Genomic DNA, 15,000 nt, shown 5'->3' with positions numbered 1-15,000 from the left:
GGATTCGAACTGGGGAATAACGAAGGTACAGTGACCATTGAGCCATCATAGTAGCTGTGCTTTCGTCGTTTTCCAACTAGGCGGCAGTTCGAATTCCACTGGTGACGAAACACTTAATACCTACAATTCCTCTTTGGTATATGTTATTCCCGAGATATGAAATTGGATGTTCAACGAAATTTGTGGGTTGATATTTGTGAATTACATATATATATATATATATATATATATATATATATATATATATATATATATATATATATATATATATATATATGTGTGTGTGTGTGTGTGTGTGTGTGTGTGTGTGTGTGTGTATATATATACACATACATACGTACATCCATCCAATACCGCAATGGTCCCTTGGCATATAATATAAGAAGCACTTATATATATGTGTGTGTGCGTATGTTTTTGTGTGTGTGTGTGTATTTGTGTTTATGTTATATAATTCAGAGAAATTATGTAAAGGTGCATACCGAACGAAACTTTTGCAGATATCCTACAGCTTCGTCTTCCGCTTTCCCACTCAAGATGTTAGTGGAGGTCTCAATTTCTCTGATGTTGCTGTTGAATGGGATTGTTGCAAGTTCAGAGGATGATTTGAGGACCAACGATTATACTAAAGAAGAAGAAGAAGAAGGCCGATACATCTACATCAATCCAGATGCTTCTTTTACTCTTGGTGAGACTTTAGGAGGAGCCTTTGTAGAGGGGAAACCCTGCTACTGCTTTTACTACTAGTACTTCGACTACTATTACTTCTGTCACTGCTGCTAATATTACATGCCGTACTGTATAAAATAGTAAATATATTTATTTTGCCATTTTACTTTAGGTATATATTTATTTGCATATTTGTTATTCATATCTGTATTTACATAACTCTTTTTGTTCTGTTTTCTCTTTAAACGAGTAATCTATGTTGTAGAAATTATTTAACCAAATAATGCTTCTCCCATTTTTTACCATATTTATATATGCAAATTATAGATGATAAAATCCTGAGAGCAGCGAAAATACTAACGTATATTTTCTTGTATTTTTCTAAACCTTTATGGCATGCTAATTAGAGAGCTACGTTGCTTGGAAGATTATCAAGCGAATTTCTTTCTCTTTACTCGATGCAGTCCGTTTCCAACTTCTGTGTTTTTTAATGTCAAGTCCATCGTTAGTATCCGTCCTAGGTGATGCGGTACTCCTGGATAATATTTTTTCCTGCAGTGGTGAACCAGCTTCACAATTTCAACTTGTGCTCTTATAAATTCATGCACATCTCGATTATGGGGTTATAAGTCATTTCTTTATTCATTTTACTGCTGGCATGTACTGTCATTAAATACACTGATATTACCTTCGCTGATTTCATCCTCAATGGTTACATCAGACTTTACTGAATAGTTTTATAATTTTCATTATTTCTGAGGTTGAACTGTAGCCTGGTCCAGCGGAACATTACAATAAAAAGAAATGTTAGATTCTCTACTCAATTGTCTGAGGCCTTAGGGCAGTGTCATATTATTATCTTAGACGCAAATCGATGGAACAAAGTTTAGAATTCTAGAGTCCCTCATTCCAGGATTCGATGAGTCTGCTTTTCTTTACCTCTGCAGCTCCGTTAACTCCCTTTTTTTCGGTGTCCGGCCTGCATTTTCCCGAGATGTAACCGAGTTACCGAGACCTTTCCCTGAAAATAACTGGACGCCATATCTTAAAAACTAATCATAGAATTTTGGTGAAAATATTCTCATTGTGTTTCCCACACCCAAATTACTCAGCGAGTACTAATCTAACTTAACCTAACCTAAAAGTAACCTAACCTAGGGGCATGGCAAAAAAAAAACCGGGCCTGGTGCAATACTAGCATACATCTCAAGAATTTTCGTCCAGTCAATTCGTCCCTGGTAATTCGTCGTCGGTTAATTTGTCCTCCGACAATTTGTCGTTGGTCAATTCATCGTCAAGCCACTTCTTCGTCAGTCAGTTAGTCGAGATTATAGGAAAAATGGAAAAACAAGTATCTGTATTAGAAAAAATATCTATTTAAACACGTTAAAATCCAGAACCAAGTGACCATTTTATAGACATTAAAAATCAAAATTTAAGATCGTGACCAATTGCTTTTAGATTAATATTTTGGCTTGAATAATTTTTCTGTGGCATTTTTTATACGCAGGTTCATATCTCTGTACCTTTTCTTTTGGACTGGCTCTACTCCTTGGAAAAATTTCTGCAAATTTAAGCACATCAATGAGTTTGCAAATATTTGGATGGCTAATATTCACTGTGTGTTTCAGCTCGCTGTGGAGGGCTTCTGAATGATCTGTAATAGGGGCAATCCCCAAGAAACATCGATCCCACACATTCCATATAATGGAAAGGGAGGTTCAAGGCGTCGCCTCCTCGCCCCGTTCCTCTAGGTGGTCCCAGGGGCGTCATTTCAGATTTTTGTTGGGGGGGGGGGGCGAAGATGGTTTGGCGAGCGAAGCAAGCCTAACCAGCTGGTTTTTTTATTTTGAGCTATTTTATGTGCTTTTTGAAGCCACATGGGCAAGGTATTTCAGGAAAATAGGAAGACAAACAAACATTGTGTGTGATAGAGAAATATAGATAGATAGATAGACAGACAGACAGACAGATAGATAGATAGGTAGATATAACTTAATGTGGTGACACATTTGAATTTCGGCAGGGAAAATGGAAAATATGAATAATGGAAAACCCGCTGCTGTTACTTCTTGGGGCTTGGGGATGTGAGGGGGGGCAAATTGAGGCTGGGGGTGGTCGTGGTCCAATATACTTATTTTCAAAATAGGATACAATTGACTGTGGAATGTCATCATCATCATCTAGTAGTTCATATCCATCTGCAACCTTATCAAGGCAGCATGTAAAATTCGACCCAGGGAACGATTCCAGAAATCCAATATGGGCTGCTTTTTCGAAATCCATTATTGTATTTTCAGGATCATCATTCTGCATAAATTCATTTATTTTGCCAAAAACTCTACTATATGTGTTCTGACTTTTGTCAGAGAGCAGTGCGAACAATCGTGGGACATTAAAATTATTAATTTGAATGTGCACTACATGTAACTGAACAAATATACTAGAGTAGCACTTGAATGTTCCATCTACCACTCGGTTCTTGCATTGTTTTAACTGTCGAAGTGCTTCGTCATTTGCAAATATTAGTATTCGTTTCGAATCTTCCATCCCACTGTCATATTGCAAAACTTTTCATCATTATCAAGGTAGGGGTATTATTCACTTGGAATGGAAAACCCAACATTTGTAAGTAGGGTGGCGGGATAGCTGGAATCAGCTTGCCTCCAACGTCTAATACTGTTCCTATTAAGCTGTGCAAACGGAGGTATTTGCGACAATGTACAGTCGTTTAAATTGTCAACTTCACTAGCCTTATATTGAGCGGGGTCTATCACGAGATGAAATAGACTTAACTTTAATATTTGAAACCGTTATCCTTGCAATTACCTCTGCAGCAGCTGAAGCGTGATTATTAACCCCAATTTTCTTAAGCTCTTTATAGGTTTCATTTGCATGAAGTCTCGCCTTGCACGCACGATTTTCGCACCTCCAGTACGCCGTAGACCCATCAGCATTCTACTTATTTTTTGTGTATATATAATTTTCTTGATCGACCACTTTGTTTTTTCATTTCTCTGAAGTTATGATCTTTTAGGTAGTCATGCTGTTGGGTAGACGTACTGAATAAATCTAACTCGATTTGCTGTTATTTCTTCTAAACTTTTTTTTTTTATCTACAACGACAATTCCAGTTCTAAAGTAACCGTTCAAAACTTTCCCTTGCATTTAGGGTATTTTCCCCTTTACTTCCGTGTCTTGGGGAGGAATTCAGTGACGATGAATTGACTTGACGACGAATTGTCCGGGGGCAAATTAACCGACGGCGAATTGACCAGGGACGAACTGTCCTAGCACCGTGGACAATTCTTGAAGTACATTTATAAATGTTTAGATTTTTTCCTGACTTATTTACATTTATTGATTTAATGTGTTATTCTGTATGTTGCCCTTCCTGACTTTGCCACGATTTTCTTCTTTTTTCACAGATGTATTCTGTCTGTAGGAGGCTTGCTCAGGATATCAATAACCTTTTATCCTTGCTCCATTCGAATGTTTTCTCATGTTGAGTACTGCTACTACTACTACTACTACTACTACTACTACTACTACTACTACTACTACTACTACTACTACTACTAATAATAATAATAATACTAACTCCTTCACCTGTCAGGCGCCCTTCTCAATATGCCATTGGCCCTGGCCATACCGTCCTTGAAGTTCCGCACGTATGTAGGCTACATTCCGACGGATTCAGTGGATTCGACTTCGTCCTATGTGAGGTCATTTTCGAGAGCCTTACATCTGGAAGATGCTGAGCAAGAAGAGGAAGGGAGATCAAACCTCTACTTATATGACGATCCTTACTACTCGTCTCAGACCGCCAAGATAAGGGCGTACTTCTCCTATATGCAGGTAAATCCTCGTCAGACATTTTTCACGTATATTATGATTTAAAATTAGGCAATGGTATTCTGCTTTTCGTTAGCTTCCCTTGTCTTGGTTTTGAACTAAATGTACTGCATTCACTAACAGTTCAGATTTGTCACTCCGTATCATAAATTCTCCTTGGTTATTTCTTGTATCATTCTTTCCAATTTCAGGTAGAAGAAGAGGAGTGCCAGGAGAAAATACTCTGCCAACTGGCCAGTGACCCTGAGACGTACTATCCAATGTCAGACATTTTTCTCAGACAACTTTTGTGAGCATACATATAATTTATTTTCTGTCTTTTAAAGATAACAGCAATTTTCTATTTTATTTAATTTTTTTTTTGAGGGGGATGGCTGCTAAAAAAAAGTGATGCACTTCATTATATTCATTTTCCGAAGACATTTTCTCTATCAGCTACTGTAAGCATAATCGCTTCAGTAGAAGGGGTGCTTCCTTATGAAAGAATGCCACCAGAATATTAGAAACTTCCTTTTATTCAAATTTCTTTTATGATGGATGAGCTTACACCCCTTGCCCTCCCTAAACTCCCCGAGGGAAAAGTTAGTTCTTACATCTAATCTTTTAATTCAAAACACGGATGAAGTATTAAAATTATGAGCATCTAAATTTAAAAAAAGAATCCCTCCTTCATTAAAAAAAAACTGTATAATTAATAAGTATTTAAATAAAATGGTTATTTTGTAAGGACCAGATGAAGAAACGTATGTTTGCTGGAAAGCAGCTCATCCAATATGACAGAGAGAGAGAGAGAGACTCATGGGTTTATTTTGTTTTTGCTTTCAGTCCCCATCATGGACCGGTAAAAGAGGACCTTAACAATAGATTTTGGAGATATCTCTCTGCTTCTAAAGTGGGCATCTTGTCTGATAGTGAAGACTGCAGGTAACGTATCGTAATGTTGTCTCTGACGTAAAACAATTACGAGTATTAAGCTACGTATTCTTTTAGATAAAATGTCCCCAACGGTGGTTTCATCATCTACGGTTTTACCACTGGTTTTTCTCCTTTTACTTGTTAAGAACTGTGATGAGTTCATGCCATTCCTTTCTATTTAGTGCTTTTTTTCTTCCCGAGGTTCCATCTGGGATATGTCTACATCTGTTGCCTTCCTCCAAGATTGTCATATCGTATCGTCCGGTTGGATTTCTGCCTCTTCCAAATCAAATACACGCCTTAGGGGGTTAGTGTCGTCAGTGCACCGCATGCGGTACACTGTAGGCATTAGTTAAGGTTCTCAGCAGCGTCCCTTTGGCCCCTTGCTACACCCCTTTCATTCCTTTTACTGTACTTCCGTTCATACTCTCTTCCTTCCGTCTTACTCTCCATCCTTTCCCAACAGTTTATTCATAGTGCAACTTCGAGGTTTTCCTCCTGTTACACGTTTTGAAACCATTTTACTGTCAGTTTCCGTTTCAGCACTGAATGCTGTTAGGTCCCAGCGCTTGGCCTTTGGCCTAAATTTTATATTATATATTCTCTAAATCAAATATTTTTCCTACTGATTTCTCCTCTTCCTTTTCTTCAAGTGTCCAAAACATTTCAGCATTAAGAATTTATTTTCCAGCATATTAGCATTAAATTTCTATACTTTTTCATCTAGATACGTTTATAAATGAAATTCTTCGGTTTGTAGTCATAACTTTCCGGAAATCCTTATCCTGTGCAGAAAATGGGTTTAGAATAATGGCCTCCTGTTCTACAACAGCAGCAATTCTGGTGAAGACCTTGTAAAAATGTGTCCTTCCAGACCTTCCTCCATTAGTTTCTTTATTATAGGAAACTTAGACAATTGCCTTGAGTGTCTGCCTCCTGGGTTAGTTCACGCAAAGTGTTTTTCATTGATAGTAACCTCATGCTGTTTAAAGGGCAAATACATAAACAATACATAAGCGGAGAGCCACTCGGCATTGGGGCCAGAGTCTGTAAGTGCCACACTATCCCCTAGCTTGAGAGTGTGCCTAAAAAATAATTGCCAAAAGTGACATAGATCACTTTAATCTTAAATGATACCTAATATTACTCTTCATGTCCTGAAATATTAGTTTCATTTGGCTTGGCAATTAGCTGTTGTGAGCACTCAAACGCAAGTAATTATCACTTCCATTTTCCCAAAATCTGTATAAATATTCTTTGTTCCATCAGACAAATTGATCCCATTCATCACACAGGTTTTGGATGACGGACGTTTGATTGATCAACAGACTGGAATTTCTCGCTCGGCATTTGGTAGTTTATTTTGTAATTTTCTGCACTTGAATATTGCCTGCTTTGCTAGAACCCATTTTTAATTTAATGCTTCGCCAAAAGCCCTACTATTCTTTCATGTCTTTTTTTGCAGGAAATTGTACAGGAAGTGTCCCTTAGAACTGAAGAAGATCGTCAATATCGGTGTGCTGAGAGTATGGCAGGCTGTCAGCAAAGTAATAACCATCAAGTTCATTGACTAGGTGGTCCATTATTGGGCGTTTTTTTTTAAAGCTAAAATGAGAGGAACAGATGGTTCAAGGATTAATGTGCGTTCTTGTTAAAAAATTTTGGGTCTGAGTTTGGAGATCTTAGTAAACCATTGCCATTTTTAAAACTTCCTAGATTCATCGAGATTGTAATAATTACTATAGAAACAATGTATATTTTTTCATTTGTGGAGATTCTGGAATATGATATTCGAAATATCCTCAAGTGATGTTGATGATGAAAATATTCAAGAAAGGATTCAGGAATACAAAGGTAAAAGGAAGACTACAAAAACGCATGTGGACGAAAATGGATTAAAATAAACACACTTTTTCGCAGTGTATGCTTAGCTTTATTTATTTGAGCCGCAGTATCATGAAAATAAATTTTGTAAGTGAGCAGTATTTTCTCTAAGTGATATTTCAACTGTTTACTTCCGTTCCATCAGTTTTGTCGATGGTGGATGCCCACATGTGTATGAGTTGCAAATTTCTTGCCTGCCACCTTGATGACGGAAGATTTAGTTCTTTTTTTATTGAAGTAGTAAACTGCAGCATCATTTTTTCCACTTGTACTGATCAAAGTTTCTTGATGATCATCCAGTGCGGGAGTCATTTTGCTGGTCATAGAATCAAGCCTTACTGACAGTAACCTCCATCAGTAAAACAACTAGGCTGATCACCATACCTACGGGTGTACATGAGTTCATTTCAGTGATACCTACTGTTTCTTCTTTAAAATGAACACCATATTCTTAGAAGCCCCTGTGAGCTTGCTCCATATGAATAGGGTTCATCTGCTGAATAATAATAGTAAGAGTGACTAAAAGGAATAATAAATTAAAAGCAGTAATAAAAACCAGCATAATCAGTTAAGCACGGAAAAACGTAAACATGACGTTGTTGTCAATTGATATCAGCTATTCTGTACAAACTCACTTGCATTTCTTTTTTTGCTCTCATTTGCAGGAAAACTGTTTTCCCTACAAACAAACATGCATGCTTTAGATTTTACAAAATAGATCATAAAACAAGTTGATAAGAAGCCATCCATTGAGAGGAAACGATGCAAGTTCTTCTAAGGTAAGCTTTCAGTCCAATAAAGTAGGCTATTATGTTAGCTCAAGTCTATTTTCTGTAAAAAATAAATGATCATTATCTACATTAATTATATAGGTAAAAGAGGATTGAAAATCACTAACATTGTACAAGAATGAGAGCGGATTTCATACAGTGCAAGAATATAAATAAAGAGATATATGAATGAATGACTAAAATGTACAAATGAAATAATAAAAAATCACTTAGGACAGCATAACCTTTCAATATTTGGTGAATAGTTCTTTAACGCAATATAAACCAAGAGTGCCGAAGTGGCGTTACGCTCGCCTTCACTGAAAGTATTTGCTTGTAATTAAGCGTTGTCTCACAATACTAAGCCAAAACTTGAAGAGAAGGGACCTAGCCCTGATTTTATCATGGCAAAAATGCTTTTGATCTATGACCATAGGAGAGGATTTTCATATTTTCAGTTATGCAGCTAGAAGAACTTTTATTGGTCTCAGAAATAGCCAAGATTATAACTAGTTCACACGAAGTAAGTTATTTCATTTTTATCTAAATCAGTTAGACATGAAAGACTAACTTTTCCCAGAAAGAGAGCGATTTCGTATATACAATTAATTCAAGAAAGAAGAAACTGAAGTAAAAAATAAAGATTTCTCAGGCAACCGTGTCTAAACTAAACTACTACCGAAACCACCAACCACATCAGTTGTGAACTTGTGATACCGCACGCATATCAAATGTTTAGGATCAACTGCCTCGCAGTATCCTGATTACAAGTGATTCAGAGGTTGGGTATTCCCCCAAGTGTTCATGTAATTTTAGAAAAGATTTTTTTTATGGTTGCTATGGGTGATGATTATGGAGGTTCAATAATAATCCCAATTGTTATCTGTAGACTAGTACTATGTAGTTTGGTGTACCTCCACCAGGGCGGCTCTGCTTGGGGCCGGAGAAGTGGCGGGAGAACTTCGTGCCATCCCCATACACCCGGGAACCGCGGAAAGTGAATATGTGCTTAGTGCGTACTGCGATTTATTTGTCCGTTATCTTCATCATGGTACGTCGTGCAGCTTATAATTACAGAAATAGGCTCAGGAATTCTTGTAGAGAAGAAGGAGTAATATTTCACCGGTAAGCAAAGCATACTGAATTTTATTTACCCATAATTTTGTGCTAGTCAGTTAATGTGTCGTTAGCAGTAGATATGCTTTCGCTGTCAACAGTCTTATATCATTCAACATATTTTTGTGGCAACATACGTGCAGTGGCAAGTTCAATATGAAATCAGAACATGATTAATCTCATATATACCACAAGAAACCAAAAAAGATCTTGCCCGTTTTTAAAGAAGACCTTAGTAGCAAGTAGGCCTAGGCCTTTAGGTTACTGGTTTTGTCAAGAAGTCTCGTCTTTAAAACATATATATTGTGATGTTTAAGGACACCTGGTGTATTTTGTCAGTCACTGAAACTTTTTTGTAGTAGGTAGGCCCGGAGGATACTGTCTGTGCCTTCAACATTTTTCAGTCTAGACATAAAAAGGGAACGTTATAGAGTTAAGTAAGTGCATTTAATCAAACAAGGTTTTTCAACGAAATTACGAAACGTCACCGCTGGTGAGTCTTTCAGGATGACGTAAACAGACCGTAGAAAACAATTGTTATTCGAATCAAAGCCAAAAGCGTTGTATATTTTGTGTATAAAATCCCAATTTAATTTGTTTTCATCAAACGATGCGTTTCATAGACTGGAATAGCGAGAAAGTGAAACTAAACCTACGCCCTCAAACTACTCATATAGTACGATTCTCTTTCACTTAAACCACAGTCAAAGTACGACGTAATTTTCGTATATACAGTATAGAAATAATTTCTCTATAGTGCAAGTTATCGAATCATCCTACCAAGGAGAAGGTAGCTTTAAAGAATGGTATCTACACGGAAAAGGCTTTTGGCCAAGCAAACATTAGACCTATACTAGTTGATTCGGCAGATATTTTTACTTTTGTTTCGTTAAATCGAGATTATAAAAATAACATGCCTACAAGGCTGACAATCAAAACGCAGAAAATGGAGACACCGCGTTTTATTCATGTAGGGAAACTTAACCGGAAGATAATTGTTACAGCTTACCAACAACAAAGATGAGAAAAATTCCAGATAAGTCCATCACCGAAAAAGGCTTGTGTCCCTCGACAACTTCGCTCCCCGGCCTTACAAGACAAGCCGTGGCATTCGTCGTCTCTGCGAGGATACTTTTGCTGATTTTCCCGGATTCTTTCAATAAATACAACCTGATAAAAAGGGAACATTAAGAATTTGAATAAATAAATGAGTCACCTTAATCCTGTCTCAGCAAGGGTTTGATGGTAATTCTTTAGAACACTACGGTGTTTCAAGAGGCTGTTTAGACAAGTCATGTTTCAAAATTTATTGATATAAAACAAAATTCTTTGAAAGTTCATATGGATGAACGCGAGGTGAAAGCTCACTTCAGGAGCTGCAAAAGCGAGAGAGTTGTGATATTAACCATTTGTCGAAGAGGGGAGCAAGTTTACTGCCTTTAGGGAAAGCTAGGGCGAAAGGTGCTGAAAGAATGGCCTCTCTTGCAATGTAGAAATTACATTGACCCGTTGTGCTGTAATCTTCGCTTATCACCTGAGGAGAACGAAAAAAAGTCTGAATTAAGAAACAAGACCCCTATAGCGGACTCTAATTTTGAGTTTATGCGGACGAAAATTGGTAGCAAAAATTATATATATATATTATATATATACATATATGTACATATGAGTGTTTTTGTGTATATATCATATAAATAATATATATATACACATATATATATTATATATGTAACATTTCTATTGATATTTAGTGCCATACGTTTACTTGATAAATACAGCGTGTAGGCGTAAGACTTAGTCAGTACCCTGAATTAAGGAAGAATATTTCTACTCTTATTGTTTCTTTGATTTTTAAACTAAAAATCATCAGAACCTTTTTCATGTTTGTAATGGGAATAAGCACAGAAATGGGCTTCTTCTTCGCCATATCACGAATGGTATAAAAGTCGTCCACGATGGTCGCTCCATGAAGAACTTCCTTATAAAGGCCACTCTTGGCTTTCTGAAAATGATGAATGGTAGGTGATGTAACATGTTTTGAAATGTATAATTATATTTGTATCATTAAATTTTCAGTGTTGATACACATATACTTTATATATATATATATATATATATATATATATATATATATATATATATATATATATATATATATATGTATACTGTAAATGCTGCAAGCGTCTAGAAAAGATTTTCAAATATGTCTGTCCCCGTAGGGGGGTAGCGGCGTCAGTGCACCCCATGGGGTGTACTATAGCCATTACTAAAGGTTCTTTGCAGGGTCCCTTCGGTCCCTAGCTGCAACCCCTTTCATTCTTTTTACTGTACCTCCATTCATAATTTTTTCCTTCCCTTTAACCCTTCCAACGCTGAATGACCGCATAGGTCCAAGCGCTTGGCCTTTGGCCTAAATCTTATCTCCATTCCATTCCATTCAAATATGCCTGTAAGAACTAAGGTAAAGAACGAGAGTGTATGTGTGTGTATATATGTGTGTATATATATATATATATATATATATATATATATATATATATATATATATATGTGTGTGTGTGTATTTATGTATGTATGTATGTATGTATGTATACATAAACAGGGTGTAACATGAGTTTATGCAAATATTTTGGGAAATGACAGAAAAAGTAATTTTGAACACAAAAAGTTCTATAAACATGCATTTTAAGGCTTCGTTTGTCGGTGAGGGGGAATTTTAAAGTAACCGTTATCATTAGCGCTGCTTTCATGCGATGGAGGTTGGTAACGGGAGGTGGTCGGAGTTGCCTGGGATGTTGGCGGGGGGGTGGGGGGAGAGGTTGAAGTGAATAAGGCAAGTGGATTGATAGTCTTAATTATGATTCTTTTTCTTGCAAGTAATCTAACTTCAATGATTAGCTGACAGCGGTAACGTATGGCTTTGCGTATCAAATAAGTAGTGTAAATGTCGCTGAGCAAATACTTTAGATGGAGAGGGAGAGATTTTTAAAATACATTTGAAATATTTGATAGGTGGCTAATGAATTAGTCTACTTTTGATGGAGGGGAGATTCAATTAGGCTTACTTTTTTTTTTTTTTATCGGTGTCCAGTGAATACCACTGATAGGAGAGAAAAGGATTCAATGATGCTTGCATTTTTTTCTTCAAAATCTAAATAATACATTTGACTGGGAAGTACTTTATTTTCACATCGGCCTATTCGCTCTATCCTCCTTCTCTATGTCCCTGGCTCCCCCACCCCCAGCCCCCGCAAATCCCAGGCTACTCCTACCCCCTCCCGTTACCAACCTCCATCGCATGAAAGCAGTGGTAATAATACTGGTTATTTTAAAATTCCCCTCACCGACAAGCGAAGCCTTAAAATGCATATATTTATAGAACATTTTCTGCTCAGAATGACTTTTCTTTCATTTCCCAAAATATTTTGTAAACTGTAAACTCTTGTATATATATATATATATATATATATATATATATATATATATATATATATATATATATATATATATATATATATATATATATATATATAGAGAGAGAGAGAGAGAGAGAGAGAGAGAGAGAGAGAGAGAGAGAGAGAGAGAGAGATTACTGACTGACATGGGGACCGAACCCCGGTCTTTCAAGGGAAAGTGCATGGCGTTAGCAATTCAGTCGCACAAGCCATAAAAGAAGTAACCTAAGTACTATGCACTTAAGATTTTTCCCAGGCAGGCGCCTAGCGGCAAACGTACCAGCAAATTTTACCCAGCTTCCCGACCTAGTAGCAAGTGAATTGCTGACTTTTCATTCGACTTGCCCCATCAATGTGAGATATGATGGAAATGAACACATGGGAACGTGTTTAACAGATATAAATTTCTGACTTACATCTGGACAGAACCCCGGCCTTTCGAGTGAGAGTCCAGGGCATTAGCAATTCATCCGCCAACTTCCTTTATAATTTGTGCTGATGAATTGCTAACGCCCTGGATTCTCACTTGAAAGACCGAGGTTTGGCCCCGATGTGAGTCAGAAATTTATATCTGTGAAACACGTTCCAATGAGTTCATTTGTATCATATCTCACGGTGATGGGCTAAGTCGAATGAGAGGTTAGCAATTCACTTGTTGCTAGGTCGGGAAGTTGGGTAAAATTCTTGAAAATTATCTTGACACTCTCTCTACAGTTATCTCGATCCTCTGCCGCTTAGCTGCGATGCGGCTAGTCTTTCTTTCTACGGGTACAATTTGGTCGCTGAGCATTTGAGTTCAACGTGAAAGCTACTCGTCCTTTAAGGTCCACACCACCTCGACTGTATCTTCCCTTCTGCCAAGCTTTGGAATTCTTTTATTTCTGTTGGTTTTTTTTCTTTTTAAATGATAACTGCCTCTCCTTTAAATGGAAAGTCTATCGCTTCCTGCAGTTAAGTCCCACATTTATTCCTTCATTCTTATAAAGTAACCCAAACTTACCAGAAGCGTATTGTGCAGGTAAGACCCAACTTCAATGATCCAGGGGAACTTCCCGTATGAAACGAGATCCTGCAGTGAGTCGACAGGAATTGTGACCTTGGGGACGGTTATCAGGGAGGTTAGGACGCCACTGTAAGCTGCCTGAATGATGAACCCGACAACCATCCACGTCACGAGAAACAGTCGGCTAGAGTCTGATTCTGGCAATGACTGGACCGCTGCAAATCGGAATAGATATCTTTGATTTTTCGTGATCATTCTAGCTCATGTACTTTATTCTTAGGTATCATTCCTTTACCGGAAATGGGGAAAGTTAATCTCAAAATATTATTTCGATTTTATTTCTATTTTAGTCCAAACATCAGAAATATGTAGATCTTGCAACTGTTCCCATCTAATACTATGTATGAACTAAGCTTATAACAGTTACTGGAACGCATTTTTCCAGTTCATGTTGTTGCAAAAAATTAATGATAATAGAAAAAAAAATTCAAGAAATAAGACTTGATCCTGTTGCTGACTTACTTTCAGTCCACACCACCTTGGCTATTCTAGAAAGATGAATGTCATCCAATAAATTAGTTCCATGAATCATTTTTATTATGAACTTCATGAAAGAGCCAATGACCATACTGACGCATAATGAGATGATCAGTGCCAGCCAGACCTGACAATGAATAAAGCTGTGATGAAAACTCAGATGTGTTTAATTAATAAGACTATTACTACTAAATATAATAATAACAAAAAAAGGGTTAAATCAGTGAGTTAAAAAGGCATGTACGCAGAGAGACACACCTAATAATCTATTAAAATGGGAGAAACCTCTATCAGCAGTCAACCAAGAAAAGCATTTTGTCTATATGCATGTCTTTCTGTCCTTCAAATATTAAATATCTAAATTTGACGACCAAGATTTTAGGCCTGGATGATAAGCTTCGAAATAATGTTTATACTTTTGTGAACAACGATCATGGTTGTCGTCAACTGCCCGTTAAGTAGGAGTATATGTTGTAGAAACCTTTTCCGAGTTGCATATTTTCTCGAGGGAGTCGGGTATGGGAGAGGGAAAGAAAACAGAGAAGTCACTGAAAAGGTATATCGATATATATATAAATATATATATATATATATATATATATATATATATATATATATATATATATATATATATATATATATTATGTATGTATATATATATTATATATACATGTATATATATGTATAGTTAAAAATACCCATCCCCAAAAATCCTAGATATTCCAGACACAAGAGGACACAGTTTAAAATCGATATATATATATATATATATATATATATATATATATATATATAT

General features: G+C 36.7%; 1 protein-coding gene and 1 long non-coding RNA gene across 4 annotated transcripts in view; both read left to right on the top strand.

Annotated features, from left to right (window-relative positions):
- The window catches only part of LOC136853478 (uncharacterized), a 17,365-nt gene extending 9,947 nt beyond the window's left edge, over positions 1-7,418 (top strand). For 2 of the 3 annotated variants that reach the window (XM_067129086.1, XM_067129087.1), the window contains exons 2-6: positions 501-688; positions 4,286-4,527; positions 4,716-4,813; positions 5,350-5,448; positions 6,905-7,418. In XM_067129086.1, coding sequence (XP_066985187.1) covers positions 538-688; positions 4,286-4,527; positions 4,716-4,813; positions 5,350-5,448; positions 6,905-7,013 — 699 coding nt within the window. In that variant the 5' untranslated portion in view covers positions 501-537 and the 3' untranslated portion in view covers positions 7,014-7,418. The remainder of the gene's footprint in view (positions 1-500; positions 689-4,285; positions 4,528-4,715; positions 4,814-5,349; positions 5,449-6,904) is intronic. The other variant, XM_067129088.1, reaches the window with a different exon arrangement.
- A 569-nt stretch (positions 7,419-7,987) lies between these two features.
- The window catches only part of LOC136853479 (uncharacterized), a 15,205-nt gene continuing 8,192 nt past the window's right edge, over positions 7,988-15,000 (top strand). Inside the window, exons 1-2 of the long non-coding RNA XR_010857475.1 lie at positions 7,988-8,102; positions 9,017-9,218. This is a non-coding gene — a long non-coding RNA (uncharacterized lncRNA). The remainder of the gene's footprint in view (positions 8,103-9,016; positions 9,219-15,000) is intronic.

Source organism: Macrobrachium rosenbergii, chromosome 27, assembly GCF_040412425.1.
Source record: "Macrobrachium rosenbergii isolate ZJJX-2024 chromosome 27, ASM4041242v1, whole genome shotgun sequence".
NCBI classification, from domain to species: domain Eukaryota; kingdom Metazoa; phylum Arthropoda; class Malacostraca; order Decapoda; family Palaemonidae; genus Macrobrachium; species Macrobrachium rosenbergii.
The sequence above is the reverse complement of the archived record's forward strand: the minus strand, read 5'-3'. Positions and strand labels throughout refer to the sequence as shown.